Here is a 17,215-nt window from a genome sequence, read left to right as displayed (position 1 = left end):
TGGAAGAGCCGAAGCACTGGAGTACGGTTTGTTTACATGTTCACAAACAACATTATCACCGAGTGTTCGGCTAAACAGATGAGTGAGAAACGGAGAGACAGTGTTGGGCCCGACACAAGAATGAAGCGTCAACAGAGGATGGTGCTGAATGAGTGATAGCCAATCAGCAGCTGCTTCAATTCCTCAGTGGTTTTCAGGGATGTCTGTGGCTAATGACTCAGCGTTGGAGTGCCTCCACGTCCCGTGGAGAGATTCAGAACTGTAGGCCAAGCTTGAGCGCTATCAGATGGTTGTGTGCGAACACCAGTGGCATCTGCAGCATATGCTCAATTGGCAGTTTGAGCCCCTGCTCTGCTGTCTGTGTTCCAAGTCATTAACATGTAACGTGCACTCCGGACCCGGGGCTCATAAGAACCCTCCCTGCCCTCCATAACATTTAAACAGCTTTGAGCCACACTTTTCCCAGCTGTGAGACAAAGGGCTTCTGCTTTTTGTCTCGTGCGGACTCCTCTCGAGTATAGCTGTGTGAACTGTCACCGCCTCTGCGCAGCGCAGCCTTTTCACCGAGCTTTCTCGTGGGATCGGGCTCCCGTTCAGGCCGCGGCTGCTTTTTGTCTCTGCTACTTGCAGCAAAAAGGAGGTAGAGAGAGAGAGAGAGAGAGAGAGAGAGAGAGAGAGAGAGAGAGAGAGAGAGCAGGGTAGTGTGAATTGTTAACAGCTTGTTAAACATATCGGTTTAATTCAGCACCACTCCCGCCCTTCTGCTGGTCTCAAATGCAATGTTCATCTTCTCTAATGCTAATGCACTCTGCTTTTATGGTCCAGATAGAGAAAATCAATTCATAATGTCTCGCTTTTCCCTTCTCTGAGTGGATGTGTGAGACTCTAATAAGCTCCCAATTTAGTCTGAGGTGTTTGGGTCTGGGACTGGGATTTTTTTTTTTTTTTTTTTAAGAGGAAATAGTGCTGGTTCAGCGAAAAGACACAAAACTTGAAAATGCTGGTTCAAGAGAATGAAACAGCCTCTTGAATTTCCAACAAGTTGAAAAACAAGAGGTATACAGTATTTTGCCTGCAGGTAGTTAAAGTGCTGGAAACCGCAGAAGTACATTTCCTGTAATTCTCGCAGCCAAGGGAAAAGTAAAGGGATCGTGAGTTTCCCTGTGATCAAAAACACACTGTCGCAACCACACACACACACACACACACACACACACACACACACACACACACACACACACACACACACACACACACACACACACACACACACACACACACACACACACACACACACAGACACATTCTATTAAAATCATGTGAAGAATTTAGAGCTCATTAGAAGCTACTGAAAGCTCCGGGAGAAAGAACACAACAGTTGCATGACAGGAATCATGTTTTCATTATCATGCAGAAAGTGTACTACTCTTGCCGTGCAATTACTATGAAAATAATAATTTCCCGTGCGAAAAGCAACATGATTGTGAACATATGAGAGAAGTTCGAATAAAAGTCTCAGCTATTTTACCCATTTTTTTTTTACTAGAAAAATAGTGGAGCCACGTGTATTTATTTTTCTCAAGTTTGCGGATATGTGTGCTGCATGCGAAGAGAGCTTCAGACAAACTTGCATAAGATGTTCATTTCTTTTCCAACAAAACTACATAGCAGTAGTGTTGTGCCATAGTGAGTAAAGAGGTGTCTTCCTTTATAATGTCAAACACTGTGGAGAGCCAGTTGTACTGTTAAGTTTCTATTCCACTTGAAAAGCTGGCAATGTTTCATATATGACTGTGTACACAGATCACTACAAAGTAGAACAAATAGAAGAAGAAAGGGTTCGGCGAGGTGGCGTCCACTCAAACGGTGGAAGTTCCTGAGCCAAGCTTGCTAATGTTTACCTTTGTCCCCGCTTTACGTTACTAGTGTGGGTGCCTCTCTTGACATGGATGAATAGAATAGTGCAATCACTTTGTCATTTGTTCATTTAGCTCATTAATGTGCTCAAATCAGACAGCGACAGGGAGCATCAGGGTTAACTGCGTTGGAACTGAAGTAAAATAAGTCTTTTTATGTGCCCTCAGCGCAAACGTTGCACAAAATGATCCATAACCTTTTTCACAATACAAAAAGTACACACCGATGCGTTGCTTTATCATTAGTTACTCCTTGTGCCCTCTGGTTTGTTAGCATGTAAATTCCTCAGTAAAAACGACCTGCTAATTTTGTATAATTATGCTCCTGGTATACTTAATGATGTGTTTACTTTGAGGTGCACAAAAACAGGAACTAATGATTAGGTAATTAGTAAAGAATGAGTTGTTACTATAGTCAGCAGCTCGTTCAGAGCTAATCATTGACAACTTCTGAAGAAATAATTCATTAAACCAGCAACTGTTCCAGTCTGTTCTCTAGTAGCTAAATCTAGTTTCAGTTGTTTTAGACTAGTTTCTAGTCTAAAACCTCTTTAAGTATAAATTCCTGATTCATCCTTCTCCATCCCTCAGTAATTACATTTTGTTTTATATCATATTGTGAAAAAAAATAATCACATCCCTCAAAAAACCTGTACGCTCCATTTCAGACGAAACATAAACAACTTCTTAGAAATAATTAAAACAAAAAAAAACATCCGTTGGTGCAATTTTACCCGAGTTAATGAAGTCAAAGCTGTTACACGGATATGTTCTGATTTCACTGCAAAAATGAATTCTAATTGCAGTCCGGCTGTAAATGATTGCACATCAAAAGCTACTTTGCAGTGTAACATCAGCTGCAGATGTTTGCCAGGCAACAAACACTCAGCAGTCTTTTCATCATAAACAGGGGAATGTTTTACTCATCAAAGCCTCGTTTCTGGGCCAGCAGGACCCGCACGGGCTTTACTTTCTCTCAGGAGGGCTTTTATGACTTCCGGCCCAAAGAACGCAGCTGTGAACAAAGAGTTCGTGACTCAGGGAGACTTTATGACTCGGGTCAGTCCTTAATGTGATCTTATATTGCAGTCGCACGCTTTCTCATGTCATCACGAACACAAGGCAAAGTACATTGTAATACAGTGAAACAGTGGTGCAACTTGGAGCTGTGTTTAAATCGAAACCTTAATCAGTGAATGCAACGTAAAATGGATGCAGTTGAGGAAAGTTCAGATTTAAAAAAAAAAACAAAAAAAAAACCCAGGTTCAACAATTTAACGAATTACTTTTTGTGTTTCTAACAACAACAAAAAATGTTTAAATGTAACCTAAAAATGAAATTGTTCATTGTCTCAACTTTTTATATAAATTTTGTCAGACAGCTTTTTGTTCAAACCAGTGCTGGTCAACGCTACATCGATCCACCACTACACTGAAAGAACTGACAGGTGAAGCATAAAGTACAATACAAAAGCTCAGCAATATGTCCTCGTTTATTAAGAATTATAATGTTGTTATTCAGTCTGATTGGTGTTGATTTATTTCAATGGTCATTTTGGAGACTATAGTTTGTTGTGCTGTGCTTCCTTATATTTTGTTCCTCCTATTTAAATGAGTGGGGCTGACAAAATGAAAGGAACACCTCTCAGTATAACCCAGTACAGTTCAACAATAACCTAAAATTAATAAATAAACATTTAGACAATCAGATTGAAGCACAACTGAACATTATAATTTTTAGATTAACAAGTATTAATCAAAGAACTACATGTGCGGTCGAAGTGGAAACCTATCATCATATTAATTTTGATCAAAGGAATTTATTTTAATGTCGAGGATTTCTTCCCAAGTGTAATGCATATGAACCAACTCATAATATTTCCCAGTGTTTTAATCTGCTCAGTCAGGTGAACAACAAAACTGAGCTCTTGACTGTAAGATAACTAAACATTGAAAGTTGAACTGAGATGACACTAATCACACTATGTAATAATACAAGAAGTTTGATTTAATTACAGGACCAAGCAGAGAAATTTCCTCAAGTTTGTCTTCCTTTATTCCACAACTGAAGAATATAAAACAAGTTTGGTCTGTTGGTATATTTTTTTTTTCCCCTCTCTAAATGCTGTTTTTCTTTGTTGCCACCTGTTGACAATATGAATTATTCCAGTGTACAGACTTCATTTTCTGTTATCAAGGTTCCACATAACTCAAGTTTAGATAACTTGGCCTTCAATGAGTAAGTCACTGCCACCGTCATAAATCCATCCCATAAGGCCTTGTTTCAACTGACATCCCCACAAAAACACATCAAGAGTGTGTTGAGCAGTTCAGTTTCCGGTTTTATGGTGACATTGTGGGTCACGAGCTTCTTAACTCTCAGCAAAAGAGTGATTCAAACGAACCTTAACGCTCAAATTTGGTTTAATTTTTTTGTTTCTTAAAAGAAGTTTGGTTTCAGTCAGAAAACACAATCCACCTCATACATTGTGAATCCCTGCAGATCTTTAGTGATGCCATTAAATCTCTCTGGGACGAGGCCTTTCACATTCTGAACTTGCATCTAACATGAAAGTCACCAAAAAAAAAAAAAAAGAGAGAAAGCATTTCCTCTTGGTCACCTCCAGAAAGCAGTGAGCCTTTTGCCTTCACTATTCATCACCGTCTTCATTCATTATGGGCCTTAGCAGACGGCGAGTCTCGCTCAAGGTCACAGCTGCTCCGTCCCACCTGGAACAGAGACTCCTGTGACCCACTGGCCCAACATATGGAGGCGGCACCACGCTCCGTGTGCTCCAGGAGAAGAATTTAAACTTTACTCTGGCCGGCTCCTGGGGACTTAGCTCAAAGTTTCCCTGACAGGTGCTGTTTTAATTATTGAATAATGCTTGGTTCACTTTAAGTTTAACCACCGATGACTTTTTCATCAAGGAAAGCAACTTCCGGGGAAAACCACCAATTTATTGCAAATGTGAAGTCATTTTCTAGCATTTCTGCCTCCCTCCCAGTTGTGCCGTTATCTGCAGGCTGTGCATGCATAAACATCTCTATTGAAAATATTGTTCATTTCACCCTTTAATAACAGTAATATTGTATATTATTGAAAATTCCCAGGTTGACGGAGGACCAATTCATTTTCAATCAAGGAAACGAGACATGGAGTGATTGTTGTTTATGTCCAAGCTCATTTTTTTATTTTTTTTTATTTTATACTAATGCACACAAAGATTGAAAAATCAACAATTAACATATAACTGTCCACACGTTATTTTTATGTGCAGCTTTATCTGGAAACAAAGAGACATTTTTTTTATACAAATTTTATATAATCAAAACTGGCTGGACAACCTGATGGTTTTCACTTCACAGCCCGCCATTGTGTTTATAGTTATGGACGCAAATAATGAACTCAAATTTAGGCAGTGCTTTAACAACAGTTGGAGGAACTGCTGCGATCCGGTGTTGAGCGACCTGCGCTTTGTAAGTTTGTTTCACCTTGTAGTGATCTTCTCTGTAATCGCCCCGACTGAGCTCATAGTGTAGCCATGACATGACCTGGTACATCTATAATAATGGAACACATAATGCATATTTTATGTTTGTGCGTTTAGAAAAGTTGCCTTTAAGGCTACCCTTGTGTTCTCTCTTTTCATTGTACAATCCAAGCTAACATGTTACACGACATGAATCAGAAAATGTTTGGCTTGCCTCCTCAGGGGTGAGCGAGAGAGTTGGATATACAACGTAGAAAGACGAGGTGAAAGCTACGGGTGCATAAAAATGACAGGAAATCAGTCAGTTATAACTCTTTCAAATCTGAACACACAGGCATGGGCATATGTACTTGAAGAGCCGTGTGTATTACTCTTTCAGATCATATCATTTTTATCGTATCATCTGGAAATAAACTTTCATAGATCAGCTTGTCTCCAGAAGTTGCTTGAGAATCATCATGTTTTCAAGTTTTCTTCAATATCAAAGTACTTTTAATATGGCTAATCTAAAAAAGAAAATAAAAAAATGAAGGTAAAAGAAAAGGCCTGAATGTAGGATAACAAACCAGCCTACATTTGACTATTTGACTATATTACACTTCCTGTTTATATTCCCCCCAATTCACAAACTATGGGGACACTATTTTGAGAAGATTAATGGCCAAAATGGCAGCAGACAAAAGGTGTGACAAAATAGATTAAAAAAAAATGTTTGTCATGCATTATTAATGTGTCCCTTTAACTCAACATGGTTCACATTACAAATGTGTGTTGAAAACCTATGTTTAAAAAAAAATACTGCAATCCAATAGAAGAAAAACAATGGGCAGACAGTCGAAAAGGTGCCTCCAGGAAACGCTGCCAACGCGAACTGACCATTACAACCTTCACAAAGGCAGCATGTGTTGCAGGACTGCATTTGTGAGTTGCATCACTGCGTAAACAGCAGGAGCTGCGTTTATTGTGTCTGCACCTGTAAATAGCTTCTCAGTAGTTTCAGGCAGTTAGACGGCACTTTTAGATGCAACACTCATTTTATCTCCAATTAGGCCTGAGTACAGCTGGCGAGCCACTTTTCATGCGTTGTAAAGGGGAAGAAAACACTTTTAAAGAAAGTAACGTTTTCCTGTTTAGAAAGCAACTCCCCTTGTTAGGCTTGTTATTTCAGTCCAGAAAATATCTCCTTAGTTAGTTCCTTCCTGTTTTCAGCAGAGAAAATGTGCTCAGTGCCACTGTTTTGCGTCACATGGTAATCTTCTGCTCAGAAATCTAAAATTGGGAGGACAAATTTAATTTACATTTCAATACAGTCACTTGTTTGACGGCTGCTTAAAATATCCCCTGTGTTCAATGCTTAAATGCTGCTAGAGGAATTCCTATAGCGTCTGTGCTGTGTTTTGGTCTCTTTCAACACACATCATCAAATTTAAATAACGGGCATCAAATAGAGTAAGCACCTTCAGGAAAGAATGGTGCAGCAGAAAAAGAGAAAACACAACGAGCAAGGCAATTTTCTCTTTCACCTTCAAGCGGCAAATAAAACATAAAGCATAAAACATAAAAACTGTGCAGCTTGTTCTGTGCAATTTTCCCTTCATCTACTCCCTCATATAGTTTCAACGCAGACGGATGGGATCCCAAATTGATTTGTGTGCTTTTTGCTTCATGGTCACGGCATTCACTGTTGGCAGCAAAATGGGCAGGAATCCAGTGACCCATCTTGACACACATTAGCCTGACTTACTGCGGAATAGGCAAAGGCCTCACCTGCATTCTTTAATTAAAGACTACTGAGTGCAATGAAAGACGGGGATAACAACGAAGCGCAGCTTTAAACCAGGCAGTTCAATGTTAATTCTAGCAGATGTCGATGTTTATAATACCTGGAAAAAGATTGCTTTAAACTGCATCCTTTAATGACTTTTTCTGCATATTGAGGCTGATTAGAAGATGCTTAAGTGTGGATCACCAAGTGAAGCTGTTACGGAGCTTGTACGAAGCAGAAAATTGAATGTTCTTTTGGCAGAGAAGGAAAAAAAAAAAGGCACTCAGAGATAACACCTGTTCACTTAACAATTCTAAGGCAGAAACACACATTTCATTAGATCCTGCCATATGGAATATAACAAACAACCACTCTCTTCAATCACAATATTCACAAATCTTAGGCCTTTTATTGTGCAGGAAAACACTGCAATGGGACTGTTTTTATTTTTTTCTTTAAGGAAAATTAGCATAGTGGCCTGTAGTCGACTGTACCGGGTCAGTTTAAAGTTGCCCTAGTTATAACATAAGGTTTAACTTGGTACAGATTTATGTATCACTGAATAAAACAGGTTGCACCATTAAAAAAAAAAAAGAAAAAAGAATAGATATAGAAAAACAAGCTCTTTTAGTTGTTACCGGTGATGGAAGAACATTGAATTTAAATAAATCCTTTACGTACATTGAAATTGTAGATTAAGTAAAAATATGTAATCAAAATAAAAAAAAAGCTCATATCACTGGATTGTTATTACTGCTGCATTCATGTACAAGTAGCCTTACATATACAGTTGAAGTTGGTTGATGTGTATTTGATTTTAACAGTGTTTTACTGTAGAGGAGCATCAGATGTTATTCCATTTAATTGTATATTTGTAATGTAGTCAGATATAAGTTGCATAAAATATAAAGACTTCAGTAAAATACAATTACTTAAAATATGTATATATTGTGCTTGATTAAAATACTGAATGAATTTAAAACTTTGGTTCAACAAAATCTTCAACTTGTTAAACATATGGTGGAGCAACAAAATCTTACAGAATAAACACACCGAATTATTGTTAGTGCTCTAATTTGACACACTTGGTTCAGAACGCGGTTGACAACTAAAACACACGTTCGTATTTGTTTGTATTTATTTTTTATTTTTTTAATAACAGGTGTCGTCATTAACAAATGATTAGCAGTTAAGTTATTATTTAACGTGCCGCTGTGAAATTGTAATTTCTAAATGAAAGATGGAGAAGGTGAGTAGCTCGCTAAATGAATTGACCAAATTATTTTTAGCTTTCTAGTTTGTCACGTTTTATAAAGTCAGATGGGTTACACACCCGACATTACTCTTAATAATATGATGTTTAATCCTCGCGTATATAAAGAAGATTTTGAATTACATTTCATAAAAATAACAATGGCTAAATCATATTAGCAAGGTCAGCATAATTGGGTTGTTCCCAGTCCTTGTATTAGCTACTACTAACTGAAACACATATATTTCTTCATGTGAGATTTCTTTTACAAATAAAACAAATACCTACGTCTACATTAGGTGGGCAGTCATGTTTAACATTTGATTTGCCACCTAAAAGTAACATTTTTGGAAGTTAATGTTCCAGCTTGTGGTGCTACACTGGCTTCCTGTTTGCATAGTTGGCTGCTTTTGATTAGACAGTCACAGATGTTTCCTAGCAACAAATCTACACATCTCTGAATCCTTTAATCAATATACCCCCCCCAAGTTGAGTAAATACTTTTTTTTCCAAGTAGCTAGTGCAAACTTAGTGCTTGCTGGACATATAACCTGATCCTGATGAATGCACACGGATGAGATCACAGACTCTGAATTTTTCATGGCACTCGTTACACAACACAGAAAGAGGGAAGAACAGCAGTAGATTATTTGAGTGCCAAAGCCTTGGTTCATTTTACCCACTTGGCCTTGCTGTAAAGCCTACAATTCTCCAATAACAAATCACATTTTGACATGTTGGGGTTTCAAGAAATACAACGATTTCCCGCACAAAATCCCGGAGCGGCACACCCAGTTGCGTTTTAACTGTGGTAAATTGTCACAGTGAATTAGGACTGGGCTAATGTGGGTTGCAGAGGCAACCGTGGGATGTGGTCATGTGGAGGGAAACAAAAAAAAGTTGGACTTTGGTAAAACACAGGGATCAGGGAAAAAGAGCCTGTTCGGGGATTTAGTTGTGCCATACAAATAGAATGAGAGAGTATCCTGGATTTTCCCCAGCTAAGCTGCGGTGGCTACGCTAAGATGTCTTAAGCTGCCCGTATAGAAATAAGAGGATAACTTGGCATGGTGGGGTACAGCACAAATCTCTGACCCAGAATTACTAGTGTCTGACCCAAAATAGATGTAGCCAGGACTGTGTTTCTTTAGATATAAAAGACAGAGAGTGTAGGGTCACTCACAAGAGCACAAGTACAAACTTTCACTTCTGCGTTGGATACGTGGAATAGCTTTCTGAAATGAAAAGGAGTGATTGCTCAAATCAAATGGCTCTTTTATTTTCAAAAAGCTTCACTGAAGTATTTACAGTTTGTGCAAAAACATTTAAAGGTTTCAAGGACTTTACATTGTAAGTTCAACCTCAAGGCACATACATGGAACAACATCAATATTTCATCATGAGAACAGAAATTTAACTTTGGTTCCTAAGAAAACGTCTCTGTGTGGATGGCTAACGTGTAACACTGCAGTGTCTCGATGAGAAGCCAGAAGCCAGGATGGCAAGGTATCCCAACATAGCCATTTTACATGCACTGTAACTGTCCAGCCTACGTCCTCTAAACCACATGAAAACCTTCGTCTATGGTTGCTCACACTGTATCTCAACCACCTCTGGGTGATTGCTTGGAAAAGAAAAAAAAAAAGAAAAAATTGAAAGTCCAAACCCTGGTAGGACAAAAAAAACCCTGAAAGGCTATGAAGCTAAATACAGTACATGCAAAAAAAAAAAAAAATTCTTGAATGAATATCACTGGCTAATAGATATTTGCAGCAAAGGTTTTGCCTGCTGGACGAAAAGGTGACCTTAAACCTTTTCGGTTCCACGTCTTCCGTCTGAATTGACCTCTTTGTGATTAAAACATTATTATTTCAAGGAGAATCAATGAACTTCTCGGCACCCTCAAACAGTAATGAACTGACGCCCGCGGTCTGTAATAGGTTTTGTGTAATTCCATTGGTCACGGCGACCGCGGCCGCGTTCATTCATCTGCATTAAGGGCGACGCGCGCTGCAAAACAACCACCGAAAGCTCCTTCCCAGTCTGGTCGGGTCATTTAGCCATGCAACGCTTCATTTCTGGAACTATGGATGAGCCGTTTCTCGATAGCTGCTGTGCATTACGTTTAGTGTTGTTCTTTCTGCTTATGCTTTTATTGTTGCTGCGGCGGGTTGGAGAAATGTGCTTTCTTTTCAGCATTCCCGTCGCCATCTCCTTATGTCTCATCTTTGCTGCTCCCTCCCACTCTCTCTCTCTCTCTCTCTCTCTCTAGCTAATCATTCAGTCATGCATAAAAGGTAAGGCAAATATCTGTCTCCGTTACACATTCACAGACAGGGGAGATAATACATGTTGCAATGGTTTGACCTGACTTGTTTGATCAGCACGTGACTTAAAACAGGGCTTTTATCTAGACCATTAAATTAAACAAAAAAAGATAAGGAAATGGACTTAACAGTATCAGTTGTACATGTCGGGAGCGTTGCTGCATGGGATTATGTCAGCTGGTGCAGAATGTAGGTTAGGTGGTCAGCAGGGTAGAGCGCAGGTCAGGGCAGCCTGATCTGTCTCCATGGACAGTGTGTGTTTGGGTGAGCTGATATGTGGATATTAGTAGAAAAAAAAGGTTGAAATAAAAAAAATGGAGATGCTTTGATAACCACAGAAGATCTAGATATTAAGAAACCCCCTCCCCTCGCCCCCCAAAAAAAGATCTCAACATTTGTCTTAATTTTTTTTTTTTGGCAACATAAATCAACTTTTTACTGAAAGCAATAGTTACATAAATAGACTTTTTATTTGTAGCATCGTGAGAAAAATTGACAGCACTCGTGTCTTTATGTAGATACGAAGCTACAGCTGAAAATAGGCGAGGTAACGGCTAACCCAGCTCCGTTCAAACCTACCAACGCCTCCAAAGACCGCCAATGAGCACGTTGGATTGCGTTTATATATATATATATATATTCCAGACAAAATTTGATATCTAAAAAATGACATGTTGGGGTGTCACAGTAAAGTTCTCTTACCACAGGACAGAGCTCGGCCGTTTCCCTGTTTATAGTCCTCATGCTAAGCCAGGCTACCTGGCTGTCGGCAGCAGCTCGATTTTTAAGCATGGAAATGGCGAATGTAGCTCCGTCCAAATCTACCGGCACTTTCAAAGCTCACTGATTAGCAAGTTAGATCACATTCGTTTACTCCGTACAAAACTTTGAAGTCAAAAAAATGACATGAAGTTTTCTTGCCACCAGACAGAGTTAGGCGAGCTGTTTCCAGCGTTAATACAGTCGTTCGGCAGTCGCTTCATTTTGAACAGAAAAACAGCAGAGTGGCAAACTCTCAAGAAATAAGCATATCTTCCAAAATATCAACTGTCCTTAAATATGTTCTCAATGATAGATTTTTGTCTTTTTAATATATTTGCCTTAAAAAAACAAATGAAATAAAAAAATAAAAAAAACAGGTCAAATAAGTTGTCTTAATGAAAGTAATATTTTAAGACCTAATATGACACTAAATTACATCTTAAGACGGATGATTTAATTCAGTTATTGTGTTCATTAATGACAAAACAGATTTTAAGCACTGGAACTGGGGATGCCTTAAATTAAAGTCATTTTCTGAGCTACTGCTGAAATTACAGTAAGTGCAGCTACTATTGAGATACTCCGACCGCTGAGGTTGATCCTCTCGACACTCTGGAATAACTTGAGTACGAGCCCTTGAAAATCATTCGACTTAAAAAGTTCTGCCCGCATTATGTTCTCTCCCGTGTCTATTCTGTCGGAGCAGCTGAAACTCTGTGCCTCACAAAGAGTTAAAAAAAAAAAACCTCCGAGCTTCATGCAGCCAAGTGAAAATAAAGTCTACATATTTTTCTCCCTTTTTTGGTCGAGGATTAGGAGAAAGGGGACGGAAGAGAGGTGGTGGGAATTCTTTCAGCTTGGCCCCTCAAAATAAAATCTTGTCAAGTCAAATAAAGTCTTCTGAAATAGTGCTTAATGAAGACCCCGCACTGGCCCCTCACGTGTAAAGAGCTGCCACCACAGCCTTCGAGCTGAAGGGCAGGAAAACTGTTTTAATTGAGCCCACGCAGGGATCAGAGTGTGGTGTCAGACAGACACAGACGGGGAGGGAAAAAGGGAAAAAAAAAAAACAAAAAAAAAAAAACGAGGGTAGACGGTGAGAATCGTCCTCGCAGAAAATGCCGTTGTGAAGCGAGCAGGTGCATTGTTCAGGTGAGCGAACCGGGAAGGAAATAGGCCGTCTCAGAAGTGCGGACAAAAGGATAAATGAGGAGAAGCGGGATGAGGCGCTCGCTCATCTGACCGAGTCTGATCATGGGCGGGGTGCGATCTTATTGTTGTAATTTCCTAATTTATCATAAAGTCTAATGGATGCTGGGACAGGTTGAAATAAGTGGGTGTGTAATTAGCGTTTTGTGTGAGCCTTCTCAAAATTCATCATGCTCTTTCTCTTCACTCACACGCGCGCTCGCACGCACACACACACACACACACACACACACACACGAAATAACCTTCATCCCACATTAGACCACAGTGGTGAAAATCCATATCATTTGCCACCAAACACAGAAAACACTGTTAGTTTTAAATGATTCCACATCATTAAGTGGCTCGATGAGCAAGAATACGCTACACAATGCCGTTTGAGCATGAGTAATATTGCCTGGGTAATGGGCTCCGGGGGGATGGCGGAGGTAAAGTGATATGCCTGCCCTCTCTTCCTCTGTCCCACACACGACGCTGAGGAAAACTGCCCCCTTGTGGCCTCACTTGCCAAAACAGGGGGGTGGGGGTGGGGGGGGAGCAGAACAAATTAGGAAATTTCTTCAAAAAGGATCTGCGAGTCTCAGCACATCCACGCACCTCATTAGAGGCCATAATCCTTTGTTGCGTTTAAGCCCATGCTCATAATTGTATTTGCTGAATATGGCACATCTTTTTTTCAGAATTTTCCAAAAAGCGTCTCTTGACTAATCCCACCTTCGTTCCACTGTACACTAGAAGAACAAAGATGCTTTTAGTGTTAAGTCTCTTTTGGGAAAGCTCAGCCCAACACTGATAACATTCTCCTCGCACAGCTCTCCACGATCCCTCACACGTGATCACCGCTTCTGCTCATTTCCTGCCTTGTTACTTAAGAAGAAAGTGCACTTCGATTCTTACTTTACAACATGCCACCACTGAACCAGTGCTATATTTCCACAGCGCTCTAATCAGCAGTGTTTGGATTTCCCCTGTGCTGTGTTGTCTTTTACCGCCGCTCTGTTGTACCGGGGAGGGTTTGCAGGGGTTTCATAGCGCCCAAAACAAAAGGCCATAGTTTGCCTCTGTGGTTAGCAAAGCATCCCAGCCCTCCGAAGCGCCCCCGAAATTTCCAAGGCTGACAGCGTTTTTGTCAGAAGCTACACCCAGGGTGCCGTGATTGTACAAATCCATGTTCATGTACAGTACTGACCATTAAAACGACTTTCAAAACCCTGCTGGTTATACAAAAAAAAAGAAACACTTGTATCTCCTCTTCTAAGAATAAAAAAGATAGCAGAGAATCCCACATTATTATCCACAGTATAAATTACATCGTAGACAGAACTTGGAAATATATATAGTACAGTTATATTTCACTAGAATTTTTATAGTTTTTGTTGTCTACACAAACGGTGTATGTGTGTGTATTTATGCAAGTGTTTCGGGTTTTCCTGTGTGTGTGTGTGTGTGTGTGTGTGTGTGTGTGTGTGTGTGTGTGTGTGTGTGTGTGTGTGTGCGTGTGCGCGCGCGCATTTATATGTGTGTGGATGTCGCTCCACTGTGTGCCGCTGCATCACGTGTGGCAGAACTCTGTACTGGGCACGTTGCTGCTCTTGCAGTAGGCTATGCTGTTGTTACTGAGGTGACAGTCTCTAAATCCAATGCCCCCATTGGGCGTGTAGATGGGCTGAATGCGAAAATCTCCTTTGAGCAGCTGCTCATTGTTCAGTGCCACTATCTGGAAACTGGTCTCAGTCATCTCCAGAATGGAGTTATCCTTCTTGGTTCCAGCCTCACAGTAGTCGTCTTTTCTCCTGCCGCGGTTGTATTTCCACTTGTTCGTGGTTGACCGGCTCTTCCTGTGCATGTGCCAGCAGAACAGGCCCAGTAATGTAACCAGGATGATAAGAACTGCCCCGCCTATGATCCCGGCCATTAGCAGCGTGGAGTTGATGCTGTCCTGAGGAGCTTGCTCTCTGGTCGACACAGTCGGCTTGGTCCTGGCCTCAGAGCAAATAGTATCCTCTCCGGGCCTGTAGGAGTTAAGGGTGTCCAGAACGTGGACACAGATCCGATACACAGAGCGGGGCTCCAGGTTGGTGAGGCTGATGTGCCTCCGGTCCCCACTCACCGTCCTCTCACGCATCCCCTCGTTTATTTGGCTTTGGCCCCTTTTGACCCACGTGACCTTGTAGGCTGTGACAGTGAAATAGGAAGCCCAGCTCACCTCGATGTTGGTAGAGTTGACCACCTGGAAGGAGATCTGAAGGGGGTCCTCGTAAGGAGGCAGGGGCCCGGGGGGGTTGTTATGGATTGGGGGTAGAGGAGGGGAGGGGGACTCGGAGTAGTAAGGGACAGATGTGGTGGTGAGGGTGGAGATCATGGTGGTGATAGGGGTGGTGCTGGGCGGGGGAGGGGGTGTGGAGCGGAGGGTGGGCCAGGGGGGCTGGTCGGGCTGAACGGGGCACTCGATAATATCCAGCGTGAGCTCTCTGATTGTCATGCCACGCACCTTCTCTGGACTCGAACACACAAACCCTCGGGCGTTGATCGAGGAAGGCAAAGACTTGAGCCACACCACCACCCATTTCACAGCACAGTCACAGCGCCACGGGTTGTTCCGCACTATGAGGTGCTTCAGGCTCGACAGGCCATCAAACACACCCTGCGTAAGTGTCTGGAGCTGGTTGCTTGAGATATCCAGTTTTTCCAGCCTGTTTAGACCAGCGAAGGCCGCCACAGGGATCTGGTCAATCTGGTTCTCCTGCAGGCTGAGTTTGACCAGTGACTGGCTGGGTAGGAGGGGAGGGGGGAAGGTAAGGGAATTGCGGGCCAGAGCCAACTCACGGAGGGTGGCCAGGTCCTGGAAGGTCCCTGGTGCGATGCCCTCATCTGTCAGCAGGTTCCCGTCCAGCAGGAGGCGCTGCAGGCGTGTCACGTTCTGGAAAGCCTCCTCTGCAATGATGGCAATGCGGTTCTCGTCCAACCGCAGCTCCTTCAGGTCCTCCGGAAGGCCAATGGGAACACTGCTTAAGTGGTTCTTGGTGAGGAAGAGGAGTTTGAGGCTCACTGCCTCCCTAAAGGCCCCTTCTTCCACCCCCACTGTGGAGATGGAGTTATCATCAAGGTGCAGCTCCTCGAGTTGAGTCAGCTGAGCCAGAGCTGCCCTGGAGATCGTTTGGATATTGTTCTCCTGGAGATGCAGGACCCTGGTGTTTTTGGGCAGATTGATGGGGAATTCATCCAGCTGGTTGCCATAGAGATACACAGTCTCCACGGAGACCAGGTTGTGAAGTTCCATAGGGAAGCCAGCATTGTTGATCTGGTTGTTGTGTAGGTAGAGGACCTTGTAGCCCTCCTCTATCCCCAGAGGCACTGATGTCAGGCTGCGTTCGTTGCAGTACACAAATGATTTGTCACAACGACACTCTTCCGGGCAAGAGGCACCCGGGCTGAACTGCATTTGGAGGCTTAGGATGACAGTCAACCAAAACTGCAAGAATGAAGCCCAATCTTTATTCCAGGGTCCAGCCAGAAACTCCATAGTGGAAAAACAAAAAAGGAAAAGGAAAACCAACAATAAAAAAAAAAAAAAGCAAATACGAAAATCAGAAAGGCAATGACGTATATATCCACCAAAAACCCAAAAAGTCCACCTAGGAGAGTTTGGTAATGATGCAGTTAGCTGGGAACAGAGCAGGAAACCGTGGGAGTAATCCTGTAAATGCTAGTCCTCAGCTGAAGAGCGATGGTCTCATTAGTGGTGGCCAGTCCTCTGACTGACTCCATCCATGCTGAGACATCAGACCATAGCAGGACTCTTCGCTCGCTGCTCCATGCAGAGCTCAGCCAGGGCCAAATTTGAAGCCACGCAGTAGAGAGCCACCGCAGGCTCCGCTCGCCTGTCCGTCACACACTGCTGGTCCCCGACCAGGGCAGAGTCCAAGGGGGGTGACATTTGGATCCAGAGACCTGGGGGAAAACAAAGAAAAGCTAGATGAGTATTTTCAGGGGTGGCCTGTTCTCGGGGAGAAAAAAAAAAAAAGGGGCCTCTCTTTTCCTTCTGCCTCTTTATTTAACACACACACACACACACACACACACACACACACACACACACACACACACACACACACACACACACACACACACACACACACACACACACCAACTGTCTTCCCTTCTCTCCCAATCGTTCCTTCTCCCTCAAACAGAAAGACAGAGTCACAAAACATAGCGTTCACTGCTCATGTGGAATTATGCACTGGCTATGTTAAAAAAAGAGTCTGATAAATATTCTGAACAGCTCTTGCACATCCGGTTTCACAGACATAAAGAAGGCTTTTATCCCCCTGCGCTCTATCAAAGGAGGTAATAGAGCACTGCAAGAAGACACACTCATGGATTCACAGGGGTTCTCAGCAACATCAGTGTTGCTTAATGGAAAACATGCTAAAAAAGATAAGGCTAATAAAGACATCAGCTTTTTGTGTGCCGACACGGACGCGCGA

At 42.0% G+C, this 17,215-nt stretch overlaps 1 protein-coding gene across 1 annotated transcript; it reads right to left on the bottom strand.

Annotated features, from left to right (window-relative positions):
• Positions 1-11,165: 11,165 nt before the first annotated feature.
• flrt2 (fibronectin leucine rich transmembrane protein 2) lies at positions 11,166-16,326 on the bottom strand. Its single transcript, XM_069703104.1, has one exon. The coding sequence runs from the start codon at positions 16,246-16,248 to the stop codon at positions 14,278-14,280; it is 1,971 nt and encodes a 656-aa protein (XP_069559205.1). The 5' UTR covers positions 16,249-16,326; the 3' UTR covers positions 11,166-14,277.
• Between the last annotated feature and the right edge of the window lie 889 nt (positions 16,327-17,215).

This window comes from Brachyistius frenatus, unplaced genomic scaffold (genome assembly GCF_029030835.1).
Source record: "Brachyistius frenatus isolate BFR_SWC_R1_liver_20210118 unplaced genomic scaffold, ASM2903083v1 Contig_44, whole genome shotgun sequence".
Classification (NCBI taxonomy): domain Eukaryota; kingdom Metazoa; phylum Chordata; class Actinopteri; family Embiotocidae; genus Brachyistius; species Brachyistius frenatus.
The sequence above is the reverse complement of the archived record's forward strand: the minus strand, read 5'-3'. Positions and strand labels throughout refer to the sequence as shown.

Bases quoted from the DNA above. Each gene is read 5' to 3' on its own strand.
- flrt2 (XM_069703104.1), bottom strand. From the start codon at position 16,248: ATGGAGTTTCTGGCTGGACCCTGGAATAAAGATTGGGCTTCATTCTTG.